The sequence below is a fragment of the Bombus pyrosoma genome, linkage group LG11 (genome assembly GCF_014825855.1).
Source record: "Bombus pyrosoma isolate SC7728 linkage group LG11, ASM1482585v1, whole genome shotgun sequence".
Lineage (NCBI taxonomy): Eukaryota > Metazoa > Arthropoda > Insecta > Hymenoptera > Apidae > Bombus > Bombus pyrosoma.
Genome location: NC_057780.1, coordinates 5,322,276 through 5,335,376, shown reverse-complemented (window position 1 = coordinate 5,335,376; position 13,101 = coordinate 5,322,276). Strand labels below are relative to the sequence as shown.

The window sequence follows — 13,101 nt, the reverse complement described above, 5'->3', positions numbered from 1 at the left end:
TCGAGGCTTTGTATAAATACATCTACGTCCTGAAAATTACCGGCAGTCATTGCGAGAGTTTTGTGATGTAGGAATTGTCGCCCAAGGAGGGCAAATTTTAAGAACGTTCACTTGAGCCGAGAATGCCGGTGAAAGTTGACGTAGTACCACCACCGCCCGCAAACTCAAAGCAGCCGGGTGTCACAAAATCTTTACTCTACAACGGTTCGCGATTTCAAGGTTCTCAAAAGTCTAAAGGCAACAGTTACGACGTAGAAGTAGTTTTGCAGGTTAGTTCTCCCCCTTTCTGGAAATTGCGCCACAAATATCCCAAATTTCTATTACACCTTTGACATCTGTCTACTGCGTAATGATTGATTATATGCCTTTTATCCTTTACATATTTTACAATCTTTTTGAAATCGGATTAGTTAACTATGTTGTTTACATATTCGAATAGTTCTGAATTTAAAATGACCTATTACGAGAATTTTCAAAAATTTTCCTTATACTTCTCAGCTTATTTATAAATCTCTTGGCAATATAGAATCCGTAATTTTGTTTGACAGGTAATGTTATTTTATTAGAATAAATTTATGAAAATGAAAATATATAATAAAACGTTAATTTGTAGATAGCACTTGAGTAATAGATATTGATTGAACTCAAAATTTTAGTTACAATGTTTACAAAGAATGAGTATATGTATAAATATATATATATATATGTATTTTAAAATGTATGTAATGTATCTTTTGTAGTGTATTTCTTTTATTTTACAAATAAAATACAACACAAACTATTATTTTATAAAGATTTTTCTATTACAGCACGTAGATGAAGAGAATAGCTATTTATGTGGCTATTTAAAAATTAAGGGTCTTACAGAAGAATTTCCTACTTTAACTACATTCTTTGATGGTGAAATTATATCAAAGAAATATCCATTTTTAACTCGTAAATGGGATGCAGATGAAGATGTTGATAGAAAACATTGGGTTTGTATTTTATTGCATATTTTTTTTTATTTTAACAGACGTCTATGCTAATCCATTTTTTTAAATTATAGAGTAAATTTGAATCTTTTCGCCAGTATGCAAAAACATTTAATTCAGACACATTTGATTACGAGGCTTTGAAGGGAACTGATTTTGTTTTTATGAGGTGGAAGGAACATTTTTTAGTTCCTGATCATACTATAAAAGATATCAACGGTGCCTCATTTGCAGGATTCTACTATATTTGCTTTCAAAAATCTGCTGCTACTATTGAAGGCTTTTATTATCATCGTAGTTCAGAGTGGTAATATTATTTGATATATTTATATAATGTAACAAAATATATTCTCTTCCACCCCCCCCCCCTCTTTCCCTCTATCCTAAACTTTACTTACTACAAACCTTTACAATTATAAGTAATATTTCAGTTTAATTCTATACATTTAATTAAGAAATTAATATTTGTATGTGATAGAAAATTATGTTAAGAAAAATTGTTCTTCTTTCATACTTGTATTATTTTAGGTATCAATCTTTAAATTTGAAACACGTCCCAGAACATAGCATACAAATCTACGAGTTCAGGTGAAATCAATGACTTTCGCACATTTATCTCTCGAAATTCATATTTTGCCTCTCCTAGCTTACAGATCTCATAAAAATCAATCTTTGAAGTAGTTTCAATCGATTTGAATAACCAACAACTTTTAAATTGTTTATGTTAAAAGTAAAGTACTTGAAAGAATATATATAAACTACTTCAATAAGGTATTTCTTAGGTTCTTTTTTAAATAGTAGTACATAATATATATGGTGCATATTATATATTTACTTTATATAAATATTAGAGAGATTTCATAAAAGAAAGGTCATAATTGAAAAAGTGACAAGGATTGCAGTCATTGATACGCTTGATTATAAATTAGTTATTATTAATATTCATTGTAAGATGTTTTATCGAAATAAATTAATTGATATTTTTTGTCAATTAAAATGTTGTTAATTATTTGGTATTTTTATCTATTATAAGATTGTAATATCATTTATTAGCATTATATATAATCAAATTTATCCTATAGTATGAATAGGGTATTCGTTTTTTTGTTTAAGTTCAATGAATAATACACGCATATTATAAAAAGTCTCTACTAAATTGTACATTTGAAAACATGAAATAAAAAGATCTTGTGGAAATGCATTAAGCATATACTTATATTTGAGTTACTTATATGATGTAATGACTGCATAGATTTGTAGAAATTTAAGGTTTACTTATATTATCACTCATTCATATATTTATGAGATCTGTTTGCCTCAACTGAAATAACGGTGGTGACTGAATGGATTGAAGTGAATGTAGTAAAAAAAATCAAACTGGAACATGAAAGTAATTTTAATATTACCTTAAGATGTCAAAATTTCATGCTGATATTATTCTCTTGTATCAGCATGATACAGATTAAATAAATGGTAAACTCAGATTAATCATTCCACTTAAGGAGAATTTTATTAGGAAGGATTTTCTTACTCTATCTATATGAGTCTCATATATTTACTCATTAATTTTGTTTTGTATGTTCAATACAGCTAATAAATTCTCAGTCACAGAAACATACCAAATAAAGAAGGTCTTTCCTCATAAGATTCCCCTGTAGTGGTACAATTTTAATGAGCCAAGTGAACAAGAAACCTTTTATGGATATTCATAATATTAATGGAAGAAGAAATTTGATACAAGTTGGCTGTTTATAGAAATCGTAATGTAATGTTAATGAAATATTGAATCTGTTATAGACATAGGACATTATAATGGTTCATTACAGTGATTAGGCTAACTTAAACTGATGTATTTATTCAATAAGTTACTAAAAACTAAATACTATTAATTTTGAATCTCTTTTTACGAATGTAAAATTTATTCTTTTAACAATTACTAAAAAAATTTTAATGTTACCAAAATAATAAAACTTGTCTACTATCTAGAATTTAGATTTATTCATTACTTAGAATGTAGCATAGAGACATATTTACTCCAAGATAAAATATCGAAAAATTATGTGTAACTTGTATTAAAATATCTTTATTGTATTGATTAATACATTTCTGCTGCTGTTTATTTCAATATAACTAAATATAACTAAAAATTAATCATTCATTTGGTAGAAATTTTTAACAATAAATGTTTGTAACTTCTATAAGTATCTCTGATTAACATTTTTTTATAAATTGCTAATTTAAAAAAAATGTTGTTTGAAGTATGAACTTGCAAAATTTGGAAAATGTAATATACAAAGTCATACATCTTATTTGGCAAATTATTGTAATATTTTTATGTAATATATATATAAAACCAAAAACATTTTTGTACAATATATTTTCTTCCAAATTAGCATATTAGCAAATAAGACAAAACAATATTAACGGTTAATGGCGTACTATGGCGAATATTTAAAAAATAGAATTTTAAATACCCATGTACATGTTTAATAAAATGATATTTACATAATATTAACAGCATTTGTTGCAAAAAGTAGAGTTTAATGCTTCTTCTGAATTCATATATATTGTAATTACTTTAATATTAAAACAAATGATAAAGTATTAATTCATTATTACAAAATTAAGCATAAAAGTGTATAGATCCTTGTTGTATTGTAAATTGCTTATTAAATATAATATATCTATTAAAACTATTATATGATATTTTTAATATAGAAACAAAACTATAAGTTATAAGAAGTACATAAAATTGATACAAATCACTTCAATGTTTAAATTCTCCAATGGTTTAATTAAAAGTTAATAAAGCTTTCAAAAGAAGAAATAGTGAATCGCTTAGTGCTTATTAATCATTTAGGAAAATTTTAACATTAAAATGGAATGTACTAATAATGTAAAAGATAATAAATGAATTCCTCTAGTAAATTATGAAAATTATCTTTTTGTGTGTATATGTTACTGTTTAGTTTAAATTCTTCATATCCACAAAAATTAACAAAAATTTAATGACTAATTGAAAATAAGTAAGTACAATATAACAAAATTGTATTAACAGATTCTTGCATGTGTTTCAAGTGGTAATTGATCGTTGATTTTATCAACTACTGTGGATGATTTTTCTTTTTTTTTCTTTTTGGATAATGTTCTTTTAGATCTAATTAGGCGTTTAGGTTTTGTAACTGTTCGATTTCTTTGATTAAGAGTTACACTTCTTAATTTTCTGTGTGTACCATGTGTAGCTTGCTAAAATATACAATTGAATATATAGAATACATATTATTATAACAGTAGTAAAATATAATACAGGTGAAATATATTACCATAATACTAGAACAACATTGACAAAGGCAAACTGCATCAGTTGATGTAGATGTAGCTTTATGTAATACAGCTTCAAACCCCAAAAATTTTGTATCAAAGTTAATTTTAGCTTTTACCACATCAGTGAATGAATTCTGGACTGTTAATATGTTATCAATATAATCTTGAACTTTTTCTTTCCCATTTAAAAGTGGAGAAAGTTGTGTTGGTCCTCTATTAGTAATATCCAATACTTTGCAACTTTTTTTTTTATTAAAACATTGATTTTGTACATCACATGTTTCTTTGACATTTGAAACAGATACTTCATCTTGTAAAAGATCTAATAATAGATTATTATAATAGCTTAAATTTTGATAACATATTGTTATTAGCATTTATTAATAAACATATAAATACTTATACTTAATTCACTTACCAATAAAATTTTTTAAATATTCTGAAAAGATTTTATTACAAGAAAGTAAATGTTGGAAAGCTTCATCAAGATTTTTCTCTGTAAAATATGTTCTTGCTAATAGAGATCGTTCAGATGAAGTTATTCCAATGCCATTAGAATTAAAAATTTTCCATTGTTTGCGAGAAATCTCTGCTTGCCATTCTAAAGCACAATCTTCCAGTCTTCTATTGATTGACTTTAATAATTCATTTACTTCTGATAACTGTTGAGGAACACAGAGATTCCTTTTACAGGGAAGGCAAGCATTGTCTTCAACCACAGATATATCATCAATTGTTGTCATTTCTCTCTAATTTTCCTTTTAATTATACAAATATATTCCTTAAATAAACATTGATTAAATCTGTCTGCAAAGCTTATATAAGAAGAACTGGAAAATATAAAAATAGATGCTTGAAATAAATTTAGATTGCATTAGTCTTTTATCAAACAATTGAACATTTTTTAATGATATACTCTGTGTAAGGATAGTCAAATGCATCATAACAATAAAGCAATTTTATTTTATTCATATAAATTTATTGAATGGAAATTGATATTAATATGTATTCAAAATTTGATTTTATAATGACTACCCAGAAAATATCTATGAATAAATTATTACGTATAATACAATTTTTAACTTATTTTTTTAGTAGAGAACAATTTATTATTTATTATCAACTAAAATTGTAAGTATTTTTTATAATTATATGTTAAACTAAAATTAAAACACTATCTAATATGTTACTTACATTTAAATATAGTATATTCAATTTTCAAGTATCTAAATTTTATAAAATAGATCATTTTTATGTTATATTGTACATACGTGGAAAAAATATAATAAAATATAATGTCATCTAATTCTAAAGTATATAAAATTTAGGGTTCTAATTATAATTTGTTGTTTAAATCGTCGTATTTTTGTTGTATAATTGTATTCGGTTATTATAATACAAAATTCTTTGTGATTAGAGACAAAATTAGCACAATATTACATTAATTTGATGTGATTTTAAAATATTTGTTTATATATAAGATAGTTAAATGTCAAATTATGTTATATTCTTATCAATTTTGTGACCACAATAAGTGCATCAATATTTTTTTTAGAAATAATTACTTCTACTACGTTCATTAATAGGTTGAAAGAAATTTGTATTTTGCATTTATAATGCATTTTATAATATTACAAAACATAATACTAAAATGGAAATGTGTTTAAATATGTGATATATATCATATTATATTTTATAACAAAATTATTTATTAGATATAAACATAAACAAGCTTCTTATAATATTTAACAAATAAGAAACTAACTTTTTTACTTGATTTCAATTATTCAGCTGGCCCCTTTCTTTCTCCACAATTTCAATATTTATGAAAACTTTTACAGTGATATATATATACAGCAATGATGTATCTTTACATTATATTGTATCTCTTTTTGCTAAAATATACGTATTAACAATTAAAAAGGTGACATAAATTAGCAAGAAAAAGATGAATTGGTAAAAGATTAATAAATAATGTCATATTTCATTTTAAAATAACACAAATATTACTCTGTAAATATCATATAATATATGTATGTTAAATATATTCCTCTGGACAAGCAAAAGCCCCTCCCCCTTCGTTTATGTTTATATATATATATATATCATATCATATCATATCATATCATATCATATCATATATAATATATTAATTAATAATGGCTGTTTTTATATACACATATAATTTAATTTGAATTTTACACAGTATAAATACATCTTATATGTTTTCTTGATATCATGTAATCTTTAAAAAAACTATCGTATAAATCGCTATCACAGTTTGATAAATTTCGTACGATAGATGTCTATGGTTTAATAATAACAATTATTTTTCATGGAATTTTTTAAGTAATTGTTAAGAGCAAAAAGTTAAGAAAAGAACTTGCTAGATTAGAATTGCTGTTATTGTATCACTGATATTAAAAAATCATAGTAATCTACTGTAGTGAAATTTATCAAAATATGAGTATACTATGAATGAGTTCTTTTATATTTACACAATACACAACATAATTTTTATAAACTTACACTGTACAAATAAAATAATATATAATTATATTAAAATATTTAAATAAGGTGTAATTTGCATTATTATAAAGAATATTATTCAATTTTGCATAATTAATTTTTAGAAAAGAATAATAGAAAGAAAAAATTAGATATGTAATATAAATTTAGAATTGATTTTATATATAAATACATATTGAAATAGAATTTCAAAAGTGACACAGTAAAACAAATTTTCTCGTATTATTACTGAACAAGAATGCTAATAACATGGAAACTAATAATATTTAAAAAAATTTGTTAAATTATTATATATTTTTGGATTTGTCCTTATGTATTATTACCCAATTAGCTGCTCTAAACTATTCAACTTACATTATTTCTAGTCTACACCACAACCTTTGTAGACTTAGTGAACTTGTACTTTTCGCTTCATCTTTTCCTGCTTTAATATAGATTCGTTTTAAAAAACATTGTCCATCAAAATTTAAGAAAAGACAGTAAGAACTTTTTGATTTGTTAATGTATCTTTACACTTTTAATAAAATTCATAACTTTTTCATTAACGATAATGAAATTTTTGAGTCATTAATAAAAGTTGTTAAACTATTATTTCAAATATCGTAAAACAACTAAAGAAATATGACAAAAATATTGTAATATTAAATAACTATAAAATTAAATATAGAAGCGCTATAATTATTTATATTTTGTAATTATAAATAAATCATTTTTTTCATTTTTTTTAATTTTACTGCTAATATTTCATGCTATAATTACTATTAAAAAAAAAGATTTCAATGTTTTATTATTTTTGATGGCACATGTTAACAAAACTCTTTACATCAAGACAGGAAGGAAGAATTAATATTATATATTTACAATTATAACCATAAAATTATTCTCAAGATATTGTGCAAGAATTACGACCAACACAACTGGTACGAGAATCTGTTATACTACCAGGTGAACTACCTGGAGTTGATAGTCCATTATGACCTACACCAACAAAACGTAATTTTCGGTGATGAGAACCTAGACTTTTACTAGAGCTCAATGATCTATTTCCATTATAACGTAATTGAGATGTAGTTGTCATTGCGTAAGATTTCAAATGAGATTTAATGGATTTAGGCAATGGAAGCTGATCAATACCATAAACTGTTGTTCTTGCAACTATTGCACGACATGCAAGTTCTTGAAGACTGAGAACTAAAAATTAAATTGGTATTCGTAACAGATTTAAAAAGAATTATTATAGCAAAAATTGAAATGCATTACCTTTATTAGATCGCCATAATCTTTCCATTCCATTACGATGTAAAGCCATTCGAGAAAGTTCAGAAAAACTTTCACGAATATTAAAATCACAAAGAGGTGAAACTTCAAAAAATGCCATATGATTTTTAGCTGCATATGCTTCAGCATCACGTTCTCCTACTTGTCTTTTAAAAGCTAAGTGAAGGCGATTACCAACAAGTACTTTTGGTACTCCAGGAGCATGCTATAATTAAATTTAATTATATAATAATTGTTTAATAATATAATTATAATATAAAATTGATATTTAAGATAATTTTTATATACCTCTTCAACTTCCTTTAACCATCTATCAATGCCATCAAAAGACCATTTATTGGTAATGTCATAGACTAAAAATATACCTTGAGCCCCACGAGAATAAGATCTGATTATTGTACAAAATCTACCTTGACCTGATGTGTCCCATAATTGTAATTTTACTCTCTTTCCATCCAGTAAGATAGTAGTAGTTTTATATGCTAAAAAGTAGGTTCAAAGTATTTAAGATTCAAATTGTTCAAAAGAGAAAATAGAAAATTCAGATTGTTAGGAATAAAACAAGTGTTACAGGATGACACAATTAAAATGAATAAACAGAATATAATGTAATATAATATATCTATTCAGCTTTTGTATGATTCTCTAAAATCTTATTTTAAAATTGCTCCCATGAATTTTTAAATTGATATTTTCATGTTCAATTACAAGTCATAAGCTTTAAACTAGTTTTATCAAATAGGTAACAAATTAATGTTTATTACAAATATCAACAAATCAGAAATAATTAACAGTGAAATTTCTCTGGTATGCTCCTGTAATTAACTATCATGATTAAATATCAAATTTAGCTCAGTTAAACAAATATTATTATATTTTATGACATTGATTATGTAGTTCTAATGAAATAAAGTTAAATGAACACGATGCAAGTGCATTATTTTAAATTAGATGGAAAGGGAAAAGAGGTAACTAAAAGATACTGATAAGGAAAATCGTAGAATACCACTGCCGCTGCAAAACGGAGATTCGGCAGCACCATCTTCGAGTCCACTCAAGATTTCTTGTTTTCCAACGTCACTGTCACCGACCAGCAGAAATTTGAGGAGATAATCGTATTGTTTTTCTTGACGAGACTTTGTTGTGCTGGCCTCACCTGCAGCCATACTATCCCTGTATTGTAAACCCTGAGCATACTGCAGGCAAACCTCTATGCACTGATCGCCCCTTTAACGTTTTTTGTATTTGGAATCCGTGGACGGATAAACTTCTTTTAAAGATTCGTTTTTACAAATCAAACCATGTTGCACTCGATACGAAGTTCCTTTCACGTATCGACAACGTTTCCCTACGACGATTTTTCACCGACGGCTGTTATAGTTTCAAGCAAAATCATAACAAAACAAGAATGAAATCCATTTTCCACTGTATTGTCTACCCTATGTTTAATTGCTTAGTTGAGATGTCTACTGTCAAGTTTATCGAAGACCGAAGGTCAAGTATGTTCGTCGAGCGACCAACTATTAAGGCAATTGTGCAATAAATGATTCTTGTCCAGGTAAAATAAGGTGGATCTTCATGTAAAGCGATTATTACTCGATTGTAGCTATTCGTAGTTAAGTTTGTAATTCTTCAACATTTTTGTAATAAGAATCATATTGTAATATTTAATGTAACTAATAAATATTTTACAACCGAAAGATTAAGATTTTTTTGTATTATTTAGGATACAAAATTTTGTACATTTATAAATTAAGTTGTAAGATATCAATTTTGAGGTTACAAGTTACAAAAGGTGGACTAACTGAATGGGATCACCTAAATACACACCGTACCTAAATATCTCTCTCCAAGTTCAAATTTACTGTTCTTCTTCTGATTTACATCGAATATTTGTCGTATTTATTGTTAAATGAAAAATCTTCTCAGGAAAAAGTTACAGCATTTCAAAGGATATTTAGGTGATCCCATTTAGCTAGGCCATTCTGTATATTATATATCTTGCTATCAATCAAATAAGAAATAAATACTGTAATGGTTATTTAATAATGTTTTATTTATTTCTTAGGCACAATCAAATACTTTCGTGATTAATTTATGTATTCATTTATTTTTTTTATGTAAGGATACGTTCTTCACATGTATGTAAAAAATAATATAATGTAAACATATATGTTACGTAAATATAAATAAATATACAAAACAAAATTTATTTTTCGCAATATATTTTTAATAAACAAATGGTATGTATATATGATCATTATACAACTATAAAAAATTAGCTTCTTTAGGATTATTTTTATATGAATGATATTTATTAAAAGTTGCATTTAAACAATTTTAGTTTTTAAACTAATAAGAAGTATATAGTATAAATGTTTCATATTTATACTAAATAGAACAAACCCAGAAGTTGAAGTAAATTTTAAAAGATAATCTCTTCCTTTTCGTTTCAGCAAATGCGTATAAAATGTATAAACAAAATTATACAATGTTCTATTTTTGCTATTTAGATTTTCACAGATAATTTATGCACATAATCATATAAATTTTATTTTTTAACTACTTGAATAACGTCTTCATCGTGCATAACATGTTGTACTCCTACTCGTTGTGGTGAATACTTGGTACTTGTACCCTAAAATAAGTATGTAAGATATTATCAATCCATCTAAAAAAGTGTTCTTCTTTTTTAAGACATTTACTTGAGAATTTACTTCTATCTATAATTCATTATCTTTATTACGTTCTTTCACATATTTTTAGAAATTTATTATAAAAGATGTTTTATCAGTTTTATGAGAAGATTTACCACAACATGTCACACAAATGAATATTGTACAAAGTAAAGAAATAGATAGTTTATTGAGAAAATATTGAATCAAAATCTTCAACAAATAATTGTAAGAACATAAACTATTAATATTGCGAAAACATAATACATTAAAAGTGATACTTACCCAAACAAGAGCATATTTAAATTGTTGAGCAAGTGTACGATGAATTGCATGACATACATGTTCTACAGTAACCCCTTTTCTTAATATTAAACCATCTTCAAAATCAGGTGGTTGTCCAGGTTTTTTTGTATAAACTCTTATTAAAGATAAATATTCCCACAATGTTTCAAGAAGGAAATCTAGATTCAATTTCATATTACAACTGTAAAAAACATATGAAATAGTGTTTATAATGTTGTAATATTTAACTTTAAGATACAAAAATTTTTATATGAATATTTTATATGAAATTAATAATATTTTTATATAAAAATTTGAAAATCAATTTTTTGAATATATATATATTACATAAAAATACATAGAAAAATTGTACCTAACTACTACGCTATTAGGCTGCCTGGCAATTCTATCCACTTCTTCTATTGATATTTGATCTATTTTGTTATGTACATAAAGACATGGTAAATATACTCTGTTAGCATTAATCACATCGATTAACTCATCTGCACTGCAATCTTCACGAAATAGAACTTCTGCATTGAAAATTTTATATTCATGTAAAATCATTTGCACTAATTTCTCATCTACTTTTGTTAATGGACATGTGGAGTTGAATGCCAATCCACCTCCCTTTTTTATCTTAAAATATATGTTTGGCTTTTTCTTATTAAGTCGTATACCAACTGATTCCAATTCTTTTTCTAGGAGTTGTCTTTGTACATCTTGTTTAGTAGCATCTAGCATCATAAGAACTAAGTCCGCTGTTCTTGCAACAGCTATTACTTGTCTACCTCTTCCTTTACCCTTAATGAAATATTCATAAATGTAAGATTTTTATAAACTATTATTATATATTAGTATTATATATTATAGTATATATATTAAATAAAGTTTAATCTTGTGATTACCTGCGCAGCACCTTCAATTATTCCAGGAAGATCAAGAAGTTGAATATTAGCTCCTTTATATTCAATAACACCAGGTATACAAGTTAAAGTAGTAAATTCATAAGATGCTGCTTCAGATTCTGTGTGTGTTAATGTACTTAACAAAGTAGATTTTCCTACAGAGGGAAAACCTATTAAAGCTACTCTTGCATCTCCTGATTTTAATACATCAAATCCCTCTCCTTTTTCAGATTTCTTTGGTGGTTCTAAAAGTTGTGATCTATACTTTGCAAGCTTTGCTTTTAATAAACCTAAATGATATTCAGTAGCTGAAAATAAATTTTATAAATAAAGTTAACTATTATTCAACTTATAACTTTTATAGAAAATATATATATGATCTTTTTACTATATATATTTATTGTGATAGCAATGATAATAATAAATTTATATTGTTTTCTGTAAAATATATATGGAAAAACTTAATAGAAATATAATAAATTATAAATAATGATCAATAATAAATACAAACATTTTTCAAAATAAATTTTATTAATAAATTAGCAGTGTATACGAAACAGCAAAGATTTAGTTAGTTCCAAGATGATTTATCAATATTGAAGTATTTTAACAATAATACTAATTTTAATAAAAGGACAAAATTATGTATATCGGAAATGACAAATGTTTGTGTTATGTGTAATTCTTTGCGTATGTTATAAGAGTATGCATAAATGAATATATAGAAGCATTTCAACATAAGGTTAGAAAAAACAATTTAATCTTGAGATATGTACGAACCTTTATTCTTTTGCGTCCGAGCAATTTCTTTTTCAATCTCAGATATTTTTTCTAATATGCCCATTTTATATATCAAACAAGCACACAATAAATTTACATTTACAAAAATGACACACACTTTTACGTGTGGTGTACCTGACAATATACTTATATATTTAAAGACATCTACCATAAACAATAAATTATAGTGAAGAACGTTCATTGCTGTTTGACTACGCCATCTATAATTCGTCCAACGCGATAAGGCAGTTAACGTAAACAAAATTTGATTATTGCGGTTGCAATTATTAACTGCCAATTAGTGTCACTTAAGAGTCACTAGACGGCACCTAATAGTTGCAACCGTAG

General features: G+C 25.5%; 3 protein-coding genes and 1 pseudogene across 3 annotated transcripts; 1 reads left to right on the top strand and 3 right to left on the bottom strand.

The window, feature by feature from the left end:
* The first annotated feature begins 36 nt into the window (after nucleotides 1-36).
* LOC122572436 (glucose-induced degradation protein 4 homolog) lies at nucleotides 37-2,458 on the top strand. Its single transcript, XM_043737383.1, has 4 exons — nucleotides 37-269; nucleotides 810-977; nucleotides 1,049-1,281; nucleotides 1,503-2,458. Exons 1-4 carry the CDS (start codon nucleotides 123-125, stop codon nucleotides 1,564-1,566), a joined length of 612 nt encoding a protein of 203 aa, XP_043593318.1. The 5' UTR covers nucleotides 37-122; the 3' UTR covers nucleotides 1,567-2,458.
* LOC122572433 lies at nucleotides 2,417-5,331 on the bottom strand (annotated as a pseudogene).
* Nucleotides 5,332-7,501: 2,170 nt separating this feature from the next.
* LOC122573088 (ras-related protein Rab-40C) lies at nucleotides 7,502-9,629 on the bottom strand. The gene is made up of 4 exons (XM_043739025.1): nucleotides 9,112-9,629; nucleotides 8,394-8,587; nucleotides 8,088-8,310; nucleotides 7,502-8,018 (listed from the first exon to the last, which is right to left on the bottom strand). The coding sequence occupies exons 1-4, from the start codon at nucleotides 9,269-9,271 to the stop codon at nucleotides 7,711-7,713; spliced, it is 885 nt and encodes a 294-aa protein (XP_043594960.1). The 5' UTR covers nucleotides 9,272-9,629; the 3' UTR covers nucleotides 7,502-7,710.
* A 692-nt stretch (nucleotides 9,630-10,321) lies between these two features.
* Nucleotides 10,322-12,910, bottom strand: LOC122573116 (developmentally-regulated GTP-binding protein 2). The gene is made up of 5 exons (XM_043739079.1): nucleotides 12,754-12,910; nucleotides 11,974-12,281; nucleotides 11,439-11,869; nucleotides 11,066-11,267; nucleotides 10,322-10,743 (listed from the first exon to the last, which is right to left on the bottom strand). The coding sequence occupies exons 1-5, from the start codon at nucleotides 12,815-12,817 to the stop codon at nucleotides 10,657-10,659; spliced, it is 1,092 nt and encodes a 363-aa protein (XP_043595014.1). The 5' UTR covers nucleotides 12,818-12,910; the 3' UTR covers nucleotides 10,322-10,656.
* Nucleotides 12,911-13,101: the final 191 nt, after the last annotated feature.